Below are 16718 nucleotides of genomic sequence, written 5' to 3'. Positions count from 1 at the left end.
CTGCTTTCTGATCTTACACATCACACTTCACCAAGATGGTGGCCATTTCTGTAGATTTACTCACTAACATTGTTGTGGAAACACAATAAGCATGGAAACTAAATGCACACTTCCTGCAACTGCATTCTACTTGAAATAATTTACTCCTCTAGTAAGTATTCACATGAAATAAAACAATAAAACATTGAGACCATTCAACAAAGCACACTGAGTAATAACAAATTCAACACATGAACTTGTTGCTATGGACTCGTATCTAGGCTTCCTCAGTCATTGTAAAGCTGCCGAAGCTGAACATTATCCAAAACTCAATTTCTCAGACGAGCGTCAATTTGGGAGCTTGCTACACTCCTTTCTTCTCAAATGACTTGAAAAGACCGTTTGCACAATTTCACAAATAATCACAGGGACCGAAAAATACCTAACATGCCAACTTTTTTAGGCCTATCATTTTAACTTTTCCCCGCTGTCTTGCCGTTTTAATATTTTCCCGTAGAATATCCCATATTACTGTAATAGGCTACTCTCATAACATTAGTCCTGCATTCTGGCCTGTCTCTGTGTTGTCCTGTTGTTACCCCTTGCCCTTCCAGAGAAACGGATGTATTCAAATCATCGTTTTGCTTGCTTGAATGCGAACTCAGTGATGTTAACCTACAGTAGGCCTATATTTAAGTTAACGACGTGGTTGTTGTGAGAGCACGATTCATTGGCGCTTGCAGTGTTCGGCCGTAGGCTATCTACGTGCGCACCTGCCAGGCTAAGAGCCAAAGAAATCCCCCTGTATATTCACTCCAAGTTGGCCTACCATAACTTACCAACTCTAGCCTACACTGTAGTCCATAAACTGGCTATTTATATGACCAATGTATTTGTATTCTGTATTCTGCTTTATGAAGCAGAATTACGCACTGCTACTTGGAACGTAACACATTTTTGTTGGCAGGAGAGAGAATGACAGCGATTAACAAATTGCACTTGTTGCTGGTTACCAATAAATACTATATATTTTTTTGCAAACAACAAAAAACAGAAAGGATGGAGACAGCAAAGCTATAGATGGGCAGGAACAAGGTCAATTGGTAGAAATGCTTGTCAAAACGTTAGGAGCTGGATGTGTGGATGAATGAAGCACAAGTATGCTTTATAAGCATGCACACTATTAAAGTTAGGCTAGGCTACACGGTAAACTACAAGTAAACCAAAGTTAGCTTTTTTAGGGCTGGATAAAGTTGACCAAATGGATATAGCCTGTTAGGCGTGAATAAAGTAGGCTACTTTGTTGCTCCAACCCCAACGTTAATGGGGACGGATGTTGACATTTTCCGTATTTTGCGTGAGAAACCCGGGAAATCTCCCTTATTTTCATTGTTCAATATTGACAGAGCTATGGAACGAAAGAGAACGTTATATGGCGACAGAAATCAACAATCAAACAAGCCACTTTGATTTTTTGCTGTTTTCATTAATACAAAAGATGGGTGACCCCCCCCCCTCCTAGACAAAAAAAGTTAGGTGACCCTCCCCTCAACAAAGAATAAAAAGACATGACCCTCCCCTATTTTCCTCCGGTGACCCCGTTTATAAATAACGAACGGTCCCTTAAAATATGATATGGTAAGGAATACTTTAATTCAAATTTTGTTTTTGAGAGTTGTCTGTCAGTGACATCTTGTATCAAAGTATCTCTCTCTCGCTCTCTCTCTCTCACACACACACACACACACACACACACACACACACACTCTGTGTTGAAACATTTATTTAAGCTAACTTATTTGAGTGTAGCCTATTTAATTTTAAGGTTTTCCTTCAAGTGATAGGCCTAGAAGACTTCTAGGTTTATGTGGGCGGGGTTTCGCTAGGAAACGTCACGAAAGCTTCCGTCTTCTAGCCTCTAGCCTGGTTTGGGTGAAAAGGGACAAATTAGCCGCGCCCCCAACCTTAACCTGGGACATTTCGTGCAAGGATAGTTGTCTCTTTTTTGTATGTCACAGGGGACCCTAAAACTTCAGCTCTTTCCAGGACATACAGTAACGAAGCTTTTGTCTATAGTCATCTCGATTCCGAAAGAACAGACCGTTTGTACGGTATCGTTAACTGTTAGCTAACGCTATGTTAGTGTTAGCTTGCTAATAGGTCGTCCTCTCGTTTAGTGAGAATTAGCAAGTTATGTATTGTTAGCCAAATGTGCCTATCCTAGATGCTAGCTTTGATGGCTGGTTTACCTACATTTAGTTGTGCGTTTTGGTCGAGTGTAGTCTGTTATGTGTTGCTAAACCTCGCGATAGCCAGTAGAAGGGAAAATCATTGCATTTGAAGTAATGTTAACACACTCTGTTGACTAGCTAACGTTAGCTGATATGTTAAATGGGAATATACTGTTAGTAGTAAGTCTTGCTAGCTAGTGCGGCACGTTACTAGTCTGAAGAATTGCTAACAGACTTAAATGTAATGTTAGACCACTTCATGTCGGCATCAGAAAAGGCTATCAGTAAGTGTCTAGCTTGCTCATTAGTTTCAGTGTAGTTTCATATGCATACAGCTCAACAAAGCTATTTTACCTACTCTCAATTAGCTGTCTGTCGGTAATGTCATGCTAACGTCAGCTGGTTAACTTTGGCTCTAGTAAGCTTGTTAACTTAGCTGACTAGAACCTAACTGACAGGTTAAGTTGCCAGGTATTCTACGGCGTTTGTTCGATTTGACATTAGTTAGTTGTGCGTGTCCAGGTATGCTGCTTAGTTTATAAGTTAATACTTGATATAAATTAATCTTTGAAATTCACTATGACTGTAAGATAGCTATCATAGCTAGTTGGTTAGCTTTATCGCCTTTGCTGATTTAGCTGACCAGGTGTGTGTTAATTGTTTTGTTGACACCATCCTGTGACGGAGCGACTGTAACTTTAAAGCAACCCCTGTTTAGATTGTATTTTTGTAAGTGGAAAGGGTTATCCAACGTCACATATCTTAAAAGAACACATCTACAGATTGATATAGGCTGCTAAGTAAGCTAGAAGTTGAAGACCTCTGACTGACAGATAAGACATGGCCCCCAAAAGACGACCGGTGCCGCTCAACATCTCCACTGTTGGGGAAGGACAGCCCACGTCCACCACTATAGATGCTGCTTCTGAGTAAGTGCAATGTGGTTGATGTGGTGTCCTCATTACCGTCAGTGAGTGCTTACTAGAAATGACTGTCTAGCACTCCACTTCCCCCTAGGGTGGTGGGTGCTAGTGCAGACCTTGTTGAAAGCACGGAAACGTGTAGAGGGTAGCAGAGGCACATCTGTAGCGGTCCACTTGTTGCAGTCCATATATGGCCTGGAGCTTAAACGTGTGCAGTTGAAGCAGTGCTCATAACAATGTCATCTTTGGTTGTAAACACCTGTGATAGTGGCTCATCTGTTGGGTCATGAATGATCTAAAGTGTGGAGCTGTAGGCCTATTTGAAAGGTTAGATTCTGTGTCATCACCAGACTGGACTGTCTACTAGAGATTGTTAAGCACAGTTATGATTTTGACACATTGAGTGCTTGTATGTTAAATTTGGAAACACTTCCACCAGCAGGTTAAGAACCTTGCTGTGTAGATGTGGCCAATCTCCCCTGTTGGTCTGCTCAACCTACCCACACATCTCATCTCTGGCTATATCACACCTTTAATATTATCTTCCTTCTCTATCTCTCTCTCTCTTCTTGGGCCACACAATTTGGGAAATATATTTCATTGTGATTTTGTCTGATATATATTGTGATTGCAATTTGATTTGCAATTCATTTTTAAAAAATTAATTAAATATTCCCAATTTTGCTTTAAGTTGAGCCACTTCTGAATGGTGAGCATGCCTAGTGCATGAGAGGCACAACACTCCTGTTAGGTGAACTTCACTGTTCTTAACTTTGCAATTCAACATAAGAACAATCAAAATGAATAGTTAGTATAACAAAAAAGATTATTACAGTATCATACAGTTGTAGTGTATTAAAAGGTGCTGTGAACCCCTCTCTGTCCTGCCTGTGAGGGCTAAGCTGGAGTAGCTGGATCTAGGACCCCCCCCCCAACACACACACACACATACACACACACACACACACATCTCTATGGTTTCTGTGTCTCTCTGACACACTCTTGTCCTGTTTCTCCGTGCGTGTGTCCATCAGGGCCAACCTGGAGGCCCTGCAGAAGAAGCTGGAGGAGCTCGATCTGGATGAGCAACAGAGGAAGCGCTTGGAGGCCTTCCTTACCCAGAAGGCCAAGGTGGGCGAGCTCAAAGACGACGACTTCCACCGCATCTGCGAGCTGGGTGCTGGCAACGGTGGCGTGGTGAACAAAGTATGCCACAAGCCCTCGGGGCTGGTGATGGCACGCAAGGTAAGGATGCTGCTGCTACCCATCACATGACATACAGGGATCCCACACCACGGGTCATGTAATTTCTGAAATGTCATGCAATTTTAAAAAGTCTTGTCAATACAAAGCCAAGTCATTGGATATTGGGGAATTTAGTTAGTAGCATGTTCAACGTTTTGCTGGCATCAGTATTTTCCATGCAGTAATATTTACCATGCAGTAAAAACCCAAAATGCAGTTTGGGTTAATTCACATGCTTCATGCAACACTGTGCTGTGGCTATATATTTTTTATCTGCTCAGTCAGCACAAAGGCAAACATTTTTCTGTACAAAGGTCATGGAAATTCAGCATTTTGGTCAATTAAAGAAAGGACAGGGAATTTTTACGTTTGACTTGGAGTGGGAACCCTGAACAGCACTCATGTGCCTGTGTGGGCAGACAGCTGGGTGAGGGCTGCCTTAAACTGGCTGTGGGGAATTCACCGCTTGATGCTATACTGGTCAGACAATACTGTGGTCACTATACTATCCACGATTGCAAGGCTTTTAAGTTCATGCACTGTGCACATGTTTGCACTGTCAACTCTGCTACTTATGGAGTTTATGCGGGAGACACAGCTGCAAGAGCAGAGGATCTAGTTAACTTTGAAGCAACCCAGATCTTGTCACATGGCTCTGCGCTGGAGAGTGGAATTCACTGCTTGGTGCTGCACTGATCAGATGATATTCACATTACACTGCCAGTCTGGCCACAGCTCCCTTTGGAGAGTGATTGTTTAGGCAGCCTGATGCTCCAGACTTTAAGCAGCATTTGCTCTTTCGGTGTAAAACTAGTAAGCCTGACTGAACTGTGTGTCAGCCCAGCGGTTTCTGTGTAGAACTAGTGAGCTAACTGAACTGTGTGTCAGCCCAGCGGTTTCTGTGTAGAACTAGTAGTGAGCTAACTGAACTGTGTGTCTGCTCAGCTGTTTCTGTGTAGAACTAGTAGTGAGCTAACTGAACTGTGTGTCTGCTCAGCTCATCCACCTGGAGATCAAACCGGCCATCCGCAACCAGATCATCAGAGAGCTGCAGGTGCTGCACGAGTGCAATTCGCCCTACATCGTGGGCTTCTACGGAGCCTTCTATAGCGACGGAGAGATCAGCATCTGCATGGAACACATGGTGAGAGATGGATGGGTGGGTAGATGGATGGGTGGATGATGTATGGATTGGTGGGTGGGTCGATGGAGGGATGGATCGATTGATGGGTAGTGAGATGGAACTATAAAGGAAGAAGGGTAGCTCATTGATGGGTAGTGAGATGGAACTATAAAGGAAGAAGGGTAGCTCATTGATGGGTAGTGAGATGGAACTATAAAGGAAGAAGGGTAGCTCCAGACATGGATGCTTAGTTGATTGTTATGGAGCCTTCTACAGTGAGGGAGAGATGGACATCTGCGTGATGGGAAGGGTGACTGATGGATGGGAGAGAGAGGAAGAAGGAGAGGAGACATAATGGGTTACTACAGCAACTGATAGATCATCATCTGCCTAGAAACATGCTGAGAGATGCATGTAGGGGAAGGATGGAGGAAAACAGAAAAGAGAGAGAGAGAGAGAGATGCATGTAGAGGAGGAAGGATGGAGGAAATGAGCGAGAGAGGGAAGGATGGATGTAGAGGGGGATAGATGGAGAAGGAGAGAGAGATGGATGGATGGAGGAAGAGAGAGAGATGGATGTAGAGGGTGAAGGATGGAGGAAATGAGAGAGAGAGGGAAGGATGGATATAGAGGGGGAAGGATGTAGGAAGAGAGAGAATTGTGTAAAGTTGCCTCTGTAATGGAAGATGATGTCTCTGGCTGTCTTCCCCACTATCCTGTGTAGCGGTCCAGGAGCAGTGTGGGAGTAGAGTCGTTTAGGAGGTGTCTGTAATCTCTCCTCATCTGGCCTGCAGGACGGTGGATCACTGGATCAGGTGCTGAAGGAGGCCAAGAGGATCCCAGAGGAGATTCTGGGTAAAGTCAGCATAGCGGTGAGTATCTCACACAGTCCACATACCTGAAGGACTGATTGATCACATTATAGAATAACTTTTAAGGCAGAACACTTCCATTCCTGAACAGAGTTTATTTAGTAAGCGCCACATTATGTAGTCATTCATAGGCAAAAGTGGTGACCTCACTGGTCATGATACACCTTCATTTAATGTGTCGTATGTGAATAACCACGGTCCAAGTACTAATGTCCTTCATCCATGGTCATTCAGACCACAAATGTCATTGACTTAAGTGGTGTGTTTAAGATAAGGCACAGAGCTGAATTTGCCCAAGACTGCGAGGGCCTGATAATGCCAGAGGTTTCCCTGAATGAAACAATGTGGTGAGAACAGGCATGAGAACATGAAAGTGATGTTCCCCACGCATGTTTGTTCTCAGGTTCTAAGGGGTCTGGCGTACCTCCGCGAGAAGCATCAGATCATGCACAGAGGTGAGACTGGAACTAGAGAGCAGTACAGACACACACACACACACACACACACACACACACACACAGACAGGCAGACTCAAATCATGCAGAGTTAAGAATAAGGCTGGAGAGCAGTCCTAAAATCACTATGCTCAATGTTCAGTCTCTCCAAAGACATAAAGCCCTCTAACATCCTGTTGAATTACCGTGATTAACACACACACACACACACACACACACACACACACACACATAGTGTTGTCACGATACCAAAATTATGACTTCGATATGATACCTGCCATAAATATCACGATGCTCGATACTAAAACGATACTACGTCGAAATCCTAAGATATCTGGAGAAGAAAGGACTCATACCTCCTCCAAGTGTATGGAGTCATTTGTGTTGAATTCGGTGCACTTTTGTAGTGTGCAGGTCAATTCTGGGTTCTAAACTTCTAAACTTCCTACATAATTATTATTTTTTTATAGTCAGTAAAATAGTAGGCCTACTTTGTGTGATTAAGTCCTTTATTGTTTGTTATAGTTCATTTACATTGTGTTGTGTTTTAGCAATAAAGTAGCTTTACATAGTCAAACTAGGCTAGTACAGATCAAGGTCAGTGTTGAAATTACTGCATGCAAATCACTGAATGCTATGCAGAGGGGCCTAATCTTTAGGTGAACATTGCGCTTTCATCACGTTAGCACCCTATGATTACAGCTCGTTATGTCTCGTCAAAATGATTACGGCTCGTTATGTCTCGTCAAAATTCATTGATGAAGGAAGGTTCGCTTTATCCCAGAGAACCATACTCGTTTCACTTGACTTAGGCTAGACTAAAACAGAGAAGAACTTGGCACTAACCATGTAGTCGTGTTTTCTATAGCATATTCGTTAACCTGTCGTTCTTTGAACTCTAAACATTTTGGGATATGTCTGCTAGGTGTTTAGCCAAGTTCCATGCGTAGCCTACTGCTTTTAAATTACTTTGAAACATATTTTACAAACGGGCCTCTGTGTACCTGATGGCTTGCCTTCACTATTCGCGATGTATCCGAAATAGTTGCAGATTTCACTGCACCTTTTGTTTTATCCACAAGGCCTAGAACTGTCGGCAAAGAACTATGTTGACGTTGGCTGCGCACTCACTCACTCAGAGCTGCCTGCTTGACACGCCCACTTGCCTAGATGCGTGCAAGGAGCAGTGAGAGCAGCAGTTCACGCAGACACGGAACTTTATTATTTTAATAAAGTATCGATTCTAAAAACGTCTGAAATCGTATCGTTTTTTGTGTGAAGGCATCGTGATACCTTTTTAGTATCGATACACCGTGCAACACTACACACACACACACCTACCTATCAATTCCCCATGCTCTTTACTCTTCCTCTTTGCAGACGTAAAGCCCTCTAACATTCTGGTGAACTCTCGTGGTGAGATCAAGCTCTGTGACTTCGGGGTGAGTGGCCAGCTCATCGACTCCATGGCCAATTCCTTTGTGGGCACTCGCTCCTATATGTCGGTGAGTGGCAGGACACCACACACACACACACACACACACACACACACACACACACACACACACACACACACACATTTTTACCACACACTACACACTCCTACATGTTGATGACTGACAGGAGACCGTCTGCATGTTTACTACATACACACAGACACCCACACACACTACAGATTGACAGGTGAACTAGCATCAGTAGTCCCCAAGCTCTGCTGGTGATGAGGGCGAGGGAGTCATTACAGAAGATATGCTATTGTGTTCAGTCAACTTCATCAACATCCTGATGCAAAACTGTCTTTCTCCACTTGTCTCTCTCACATCATACCACACTTCTGTGTGCCTGTCCTTCTGATTATTCTTGTCTGTACACACATGATTGTGTGTGTGTGTACACGTGTGTGTACATGCATATTTGTGTGTGTTTGTGTGTACATACATGATTGTCTTATTGGCATGATTAAGTGAGTGAGTGGGTGAGTGAGTACATTCAGTGTTTCTCAATGTGTGGTCTGCGGACTCCCAAGTGGTCTGCGAGCAGATGTGGCAAAATATAATGTAGATCAGTTGTTTGCCATATTGAACCAACTTGTATCTAAATCAAAACAGTTCTGCAACACTGCCTATGTAAGATACACCAGTTAAATCATGAATCCTCTGACACAATAAGCAAGGTGCAAAGACAATAAGCAAGGTGGTTCAGTGAGTAGGCCTGTTGTGCAATATACTGTTGGAGTAGGTCTACTTTTTGTTTTGTTTTCGCTAGGTGGTCAGTGATTTTTTTTTATTATTATTATTATTATTGGTTAAGTGTTCCTTGGTCTGAAAAAGTTTGAGAAACATTGACATATATGGTCATGTGTGTGAGTGTGTTAATGAGTGTCCGTGTGCCCCTGCTCTATATATGGTCGTGTGTGTGAGTGTGTTAATGAGTGTCCGTGTGCCCCTGCTCTCCCCAGCCAGAGCGCCTGCAGGGCACCCACTACTCTGTGCAGTCGGACGTGTGGAGCATGGGCCTGTCACTGGTGGAGCTCTCCATCGGCCGCTACCCCATCCCCCCGCCGGACCCCCGCGAGCTCGAGGCCATCTTCGGACGCCCGCTAGTGGACGGAGCGGATGGGGATGCTCAGAGCACCTCACCCAGACCAAGACCGCCCGGGAGACCAGTCAGTGGTGAGATCACGCACGCACGCACACACACACAGATACAAACAGATACAGACAGAGCGCCTCACCCAGACCCAGACCGCCCGAGAGACCAGTCAGTGATGAGATCACACACACACACACACACACACACACACACACATACACATTAGCATGCCGAAAGACGACGAAGCGGTCACTAACCCTGAGTGTCTCTTCTGTCCTCAGGGCACGGGCCAGCCATGGCCATCTTTGAGCTGCTCGACTACATCGTCAATGAGGTGAGAACACACACCTCACAAACCTGCCGTATCAACTTGAGTTTCACAACAACCCTGTACACACACACACACACACACACACACACACACACACACACACACACACACAAACTCCTCCTACCATCTTGTGAGAGAGATTTAGTGGTGCCAGAGCCCATCTACGGAGAGCTTCCCCACTCTCTATTAATCCCATACAAACCGAATTTGGCTGCAGTTCACCAGAGTTCACCTAGATGGCGATCGCGGGCGAATCCAAAATACATGGGGTCCTATGGAGCTACATGGCTAAATTTATTGTTTTCACCTATTTAACAACTGAAACCCTCAGATTTTATTTTGTTTTTCGCAAAATGGATATGGATTATCGATCAAAAGTGAAATAATCCGGGAGTCATGTCCTTTCGTTTTCTTACAGGTTGGGTTGTTGTTGCCCATAACACGCTAGCATTGTGCTAATGAATGACGTCATCGACACGTTTGAAAAGTTTTTGCTTTTTAGAACAATTAAGTGACTTTAAAAAATATAATACTCAACCAAGTGTATTGTCTTTGCCTCCCCTTTCGAATACAATATTCAAATTACTTGAAAAAAAATGATATCCCGAGAAAAGGGGATTTTGAGGGGTACAGCTCCATAGACCTCCATTCATTCTGGACTCGCCCACGAGCGCCCTCATGTGGAACCACAGCAGGAACTGCAACCAGTTCAGAAACCGCAAGTTTTCCGAGAGTGGAAGTTCTCCCCTTATTAGACATTCTCTGGTGGTGCTTTTGTGCTAAACATGAGCTCTTCCTGCTGCATTCTGATTGGCTGTTCGGTCTCCTCCTCCAGCCCCCTCCCAAGTTGCCACAGGGCGTGTTCACCTCAGACTTCCAGGAGTTTGTCACCAAATGGTGAGTGGTCTCCTTTTTGAAACCATGGAAACCTCGTTGGTTTGTTGATGTTGACTGTTGTCAACATTTATTTGTGTTGTTTTTTATTTGTGCAGCCTCATAAAGAACCCTGCAGACCGTGCGGACCTTAAGATGTTGATGGTGAGTTTTAATAATCTGACCTGGCAAACGTTTTAATTCAGACAGAGGTTCAGTAGGTGATGTCTCTGTGACATAATGTTATTAGCAAGACATATTTTGTATATTGTGGTTTGGAATGTTGAAACTGGTCTTAAATTGATCACTTGAATTCCAACACCACTGAATTTGTGTGTGTGTGTATGTGTGTGTGTGTGTGTGTGTGCGCGCGCGATGTTGTGTTTTTGCAGAACCATACCTTCATTAAGCGCTCTGAGGTGGAAGAGGTGGACTTTGCTGGATGGCTCTGCAAGACCATGGGCCTAAACCAGCCCAGCACTCCGACACGCATCACGGACTGAGACACACACACACACACACACATACACACACACACACACACACACACTGTGCTAAGTGACAGATTCTCTAGCTCGCATATACGTACATGTACCAACTTGATGCCTGTGCTCTGTACTTCCACAGTGTGTGACACACACACACACACATACACATACACATACACATACACACACACACGCACACGCCAAGCACCTCTGTATGGTAGAGTCTGAATCACCAGTGTCATCAGGACCCCCCCCCCCCTCCCCCGTATGCCCTGCAGGGATATCCCAAGATGCTTTGGGGCAACTTTCAAGCCCCACACCATCGGTGACCCATTAATGCATCGTTCTGATAGGTTAATGCATCTGTCAGTCACTTTCCCTCCCATTGGCCCAGTGTTTGGTCCTGATGTCCAATCGGGAATGAGGTGCGTGTGTGTTGCAGACACGGCACAAATGGCACCTTGGGGGGTTCACGTCAAGAGGACTCGGCCTCCACAGACTGTAGACGGTGTAGTCTCTGCTCTCACAGACTGTAGACGGTGTAGCCCACTGATGCTAGCAGGATCATGCTAGTGCTAACGTGTTTAGCAAGATGTCCGATACTCGAGTCGAGCTTAGACATGCACTGTGAAGGCAGCACAGAAGTTATCAGAAGTAATTTCAATATCTTACACACACACACATAGAAGCGTGCGTCATACTGGCCTTCCTCGCTCATTCACCTGGTACCACAAAGAGAAAGACCAAATCTGCACTCAAGTTACAACATCCCAAATGGACATAGAGTATATATATATACTATATATACTATATACATTTATTATATTAGCGAGGCATGGGCCTCAACTGGGCGCAGTGATATTTAAGTATATTTCAGATATATTTCAGCTTTGTGAGTAAAAACTGAACTGAACTTCCTGGTGGCTGCGCATGCAGAACTCTGTTGTGTTTTGTTTTCCATGTTCCCTTTTGTTTGTTGCTTTTTCCCTGTTGCTTCCTAGTGTCTCTCTTTGCCAGAAGTTCAAAAGCTGCTGCAAGGGTGATTTGATATGTATACTCTTGTGTATCTGGGGAAATGGACAGGAGTGTTGTTTGTTTTTGTTTTGAGTTTTTTTTTTTTTGTATGTATATATCACCACCCCCCACACACACACACACAGGTGTCTGCATTTTGCTGCACCTCTCGTATGTTCTCAAACAGCTGTCTACCATCTTTACACACAACCCCACACACATAGGATGCATCTGACAGGGTTATGCGTTTTGCCCCAGCGTAGGTTAGTATTCCCCTGTCAGTTGTAGAATAATAAACAGCTTACAGCTTGCGCCATGAGTGCTGTAGCCAGCAGCCAACCCTTGAACAGGGGCGTTATTCTCTGTTCCTGGATCAGTGTTGGCTCCAGACGTGGTGTCCAATTCAGAGATGTGTTTCCTAGGACCCTGTGGGACTGTCTACCATGCTGCAAAAGAGCGCACTGAGCCCTGGCACAGAGCCTGGCATAACAGTGGAGTGGGGGGTGGGCAGTCCTGAGGGCATGAAGCTGAGCCATCTGGGGGCTCACAGCATCTGTGTGGCTATCAAGGGCTTTACCAGTGATGTAGGGCCATACTTGCTTATCTTTTGTTGAGAGATAATGAACAGTAGGTGATGGGGAGCTATATTGATAAGTTATATGAGAAGTCAAGTCTTAGTGTTCAGTACCTTATATACACACATCAGATTGGGGAGTTCTGAACTGGTGACTGAGGTGGGGGTGGCTTGGGCATTTTCTCTTGTCTTGTTTTCTTGCTCTTTTCTTTGGCGCTCTTGAACCTCTCTCAATCACAATTTCAAATGGAGAATGGCGCCACCTAGAGGCAGAGTTATGTTATTTTATTTTGGTCTTTTTAAATGTCATTATTGTCAATAAAAGATGGTGTGTAAGATAACAGCCTCTCTGTGGTTGGTTTAATTTCTGATTCGAGTGAAGAGAGTTCCCTCACACATCACACACTCACACACACTGGCCAGTAACATTAAGAATTTTGATCCTGTTTTAAATATTTGCTTTCTAGAAAATGCAGCATCAAATATCTGTAGGCCATTATTAAGCCTTATGAAAGTGAAGCGTATCATATCAAGGGTATGGTATACTAGGGCTGGGTATGGTTCAATTTTTTTGTAAAATAAATGGATGCATTTTTTTGTATAATAAATGGATCCGAACGCACATACAGCCATACATGCCTAAGTGGCACCCCCCCCCCCCCCCCTCCACCACCACCACCCTCCTGGATATTTCCCGTTTTGGGCCTACTGCTTTCATCAATTTTATTTGCCCTTTTTTTTACAATAATTTACAAAATGTCCTTCTTTGATGTCAAGGTGAAAGCAGGTTTCTACAAAGTTAGTTATTTAATTGATTAAAAAATATATAATGCAAAACAAGCAATTACATAAATATTCACCGCCTTCAAGTCAGCATTTAGTAGATACTTCTTTGGCCACCATTAAAGCATGGAGTCTGTGTAGATAGGTCTCAATTAGGCCTGCACATCTGAATACTGCAATTTTACTCCATTTTCTTTGCAAAACTGCTCAAGATCTGTCGGGTTGGTAGGGGATTGGATGTGAACAGCTCTTTTCAAGTCCAGCTACAGATTGTCCATAGGATTGAGGTCTGGGCTTTGACTCGGCCACTCTAGAACATTCACCTTGATGTCTTAAAACCATTTCTGTTTTTCGCTCTATACTTCAGCTCATTGTAATGCTGTAAAGTAAATCTTCTCCCAAGTCGTAGTTCTCTTGCAGACTGAATCAGATTGGAATCTCCAGGAATTCCATTTTGCTAGATTCATTTTACCTTACCACCACCATGCTTCAAATTAGGGATGGTGTGTTTTTGGTAATTTGCAGTGTTTGGTTTCCGCCAAAATTAGCACCTAATCTGATGGCCAAAAAGCTCAATTTTGGTCACATCAGACCAAAGAACCTTCTTCCATTTCACTTTGGAGTCTCCGACATCATGTCTTTTGGCGACCTTTTAGTCAAGATCTAATGATATTATATAAGAGTTTTGACTGGTGAAGAACTTGGGCAAAAGTTGCTCATCTCAGCTGCTGAAGCTTTTAACTTCTTCAGAGTTGTCATACAGTCGGTGCCGTGGTGACCTTTCCCACCATTATTCTTATTGAACGGTCACTCAGTTTGTGGTGACGGCTTGCTCTAGGCACATTTGCCATATTCCTTACATTCCTTGATGATGGATTTCTCTGAACTCCAGAGGATGCTCAGTGTCTGGAACTTTGTGTTGTTTCCACCCCCTCACTTATGCTTTTCAAAAAGCTTTTGTCTGTGTGGCATAACTGGAGAAGTTGCTAGACTACGCCACCCCAGGAATTACGGGAGCCCATTTATCTCTATCCCAAATAGTGTTGTGGTCAGGGTGCATGTTAGTGACCTTGTAGACCAGGGTTCTTTAGTGTTGTGGTCAGGGTGCATGTTAGTGACCTTGTAGACCAGGGTTCAAGGCCTCATGTGGTCTCTGCTGTCTCCCCTCCCTATACAGAGTTCATATGGTTTCTGTCCACTAGAGGGCACTGGAATGCATAACTAGGTCCCACCTGTAAACACCTTCCTCTGTTGTGTTTGTAGAGGGATTATTGATGACATAGAGCTGTCTGCCCCCCTTTAAAGCTATTTTAACTAGTGGGTCTGGGGATTTATTAGTGGATATTTAAGAATTATGGTTGAGGCGCAAACCTGATATGAGTGATTGAACTGACCAAACTGAGACAAACTTTGTGACAAAAGAAAGTTTAATGATGCTCATGACACTGTATGGCTAAATAATCATAAAAATTAAGTTTTTAAATATAAATATAAATGTTAATCAATGCATCACTTCATAACAAAATAAATCCTTTGAAATAGCAGTAAACATAAAGAAACATAGTGCTGATGTGTGGGGCAGCTGGATGATCATCTGGTATTGAGACTGGTATTGGTACCAGTCACACTGATGGATGCTTGATTTCTCCCCAGTTAATACCTGTTAAGGAGATTCAGAGGATTCCATCATCCTCGGAATGGGGTTTTCTTCATTAGGATTCATCAACACAGACATGCAAGGCTGTAGCCATTGTTTGTCTCCACAATTGTAATTTCAGGGTAAAATGACTATAGAGAAGAGATGTTAATGTTAGCCTAAAAGACAGACATGCAGTGCATTAATCCATCCATATACCACACACTTTAGGTCATCTGTGACTAAATCCGCCTATCAGAGTTTTTCTTTTTTTGTAAAATGCCAACTCCCAAGGTCACCTGTAAATAAGTGTGTGTCTGTGTGTGTGTGTGTGTGTGTGTGTGTGTGTGTGTGTGTGTGTGTGTGTGTGTTAGTCATGACAATTGGGAATATTAATGGATGCTAACGTTATGTAATGAGCTGCTGGCTAGTTATGGAGGCCTATAGTTAGTTGTTAAAGTTTAGTTTGTGATTACATCTGTAAACTGTTTCAAACAGCAGTGAGTGATAGGTTAATTGTAGTATAACAATGTATGCCTTTATATTGGGGGTGACATTATGATCATAGTTGAATATTGGGGGGACATGTCCCCCTCAAAGTATATTATGATTATAGTGTTGCTGACGTGTCAACATACGAACAGCTCAGCTCCAGTCAGACTAATAACTCGGTATAGCTTGTCCAGATGAAACCTGATAACTGTATTTAACGGTAAGTTTGTTAACTTTGCGCAAATCAAAATCGTTTACACATGTACAGTAACTACTTGTGTACACTGATACATCACAGAGATCATACTAGTTGAGATTACACATGTAAACAATAAGTGGACACATTGACACAGCACAGAGGATTACTTTGAATTGTGATTATATATACTGTATTCATCATACTTACATTAGTTCAGTCAGTTTATATGTAGGGTCTCTCTGTAGAGCAGAGAGCAGCTCCACTCCAGACTGCTGCAGTGTGTTGTTTCTCAGGTCCAGCTCTCTCAGACTGGAGGGGTTTGATCTGAGAGCTGAAGCTAGAGATGAACAGCTCCTCACTGTGAGGTTACACTTCCGTAGCCTGAGATAAACACACAATTTAATAACACATCGTCCATAATGCACACACAACACAACGCCCGTTTCCCACCGCATCCAACAACAAAAACAAAGCAAAAAAAAAAAAAAAAAAACATTTACTGTCACACAGGTTAACTAGTTCAGTCAGCAGTATTGTATAGATTACAAATTTCAGTTAAATACAAACACTGCCCAATTGTGTAGACTCTTCCAACCAATTTGGTGATGAAGTCATATGGTTGAGTCAGACTGGAGGGTAGTCATGGTAACACCATGTGCATGTGCAAAAGTGGGTGTCCATCAGCACAGCTTTGTGATGCCCAAAGACAGATTGAGAGTAAAAGGTATCTGGACACACACACAAACACACACACACACACACACACACACACACTTGCAGACTTACTCCAGTTTTTCCAGTCTACAGTTTGGATGCTCCAGACTAGCAGAAAGCAGCTCCACTCCTGAATCTCCCAGATTATTGTTACTCAGGTCCAGATGCCTCAGACTGGAAGAGTTTGAGTCGAG

General features: G+C 43.4%; 2 protein-coding genes across 2 annotated transcripts in view; one reads left to right on the top strand and one right to left on the bottom strand.

Moving 5' to 3' along the window:
• Positions 1–1918: 1918 nt before the first annotated feature.
• map2k2b (mitogen-activated protein kinase kinase 2b) lies at positions 1919–13041 on the top strand. The gene is made up of 11 exons (XM_076294833.1): positions 1919–3139; positions 4168–4378; positions 5376–5522; positions 6296–6373; positions 6777–6828; positions 8209–8333; positions 9287–9500; positions 9702–9754; positions 10587–10648; positions 10744–10789; positions 11017–13041. Exons 1-11 carry the CDS (start codon positions 3051–3053, stop codon positions 11125–11127), a joined length of 1188 nt encoding a protein of 395 aa, XP_076150948.1. The 5' UTR covers positions 1919–3050; the 3' UTR covers positions 11128–13041.
• A 3551-nt stretch (positions 13042–16592) lies between these two features.
• The window catches only part of LOC143134427 (protein NLRC3-like), a 10171-nt gene continuing 10045 nt past the window's right edge, over positions 16593–16718 (bottom strand). Inside the window, exon 7 of the mRNA XM_076294832.1 lies at positions 16593–16718. This exon is cut by the window's right edge and continues 52 nt beyond it. Within this exon, the coding sequence (XP_076150947.1) occupies positions 16593–16718 (126 nt within the window).

The sequence above is a fragment of the Alosa pseudoharengus genome, unplaced genomic scaffold, assembly GCF_046254945.1.
Source record: "Alosa pseudoharengus isolate Yale_2024_CS ecotype anadromous, Long Island Sound unplaced genomic scaffold, YU_APseudo_1.1 YU_APseudo_1.1_scf_2, whole genome shotgun sequence".
In the NCBI taxonomy this organism is placed as follows: domain Eukaryota; kingdom Metazoa; phylum Chordata; class Actinopteri; order Clupeiformes; family Clupeidae; genus Alosa; species Alosa pseudoharengus.
The sequence above is the reverse complement of the archived record's forward strand: the minus strand, read 5'-3'. Positions and strand labels throughout refer to the sequence as shown.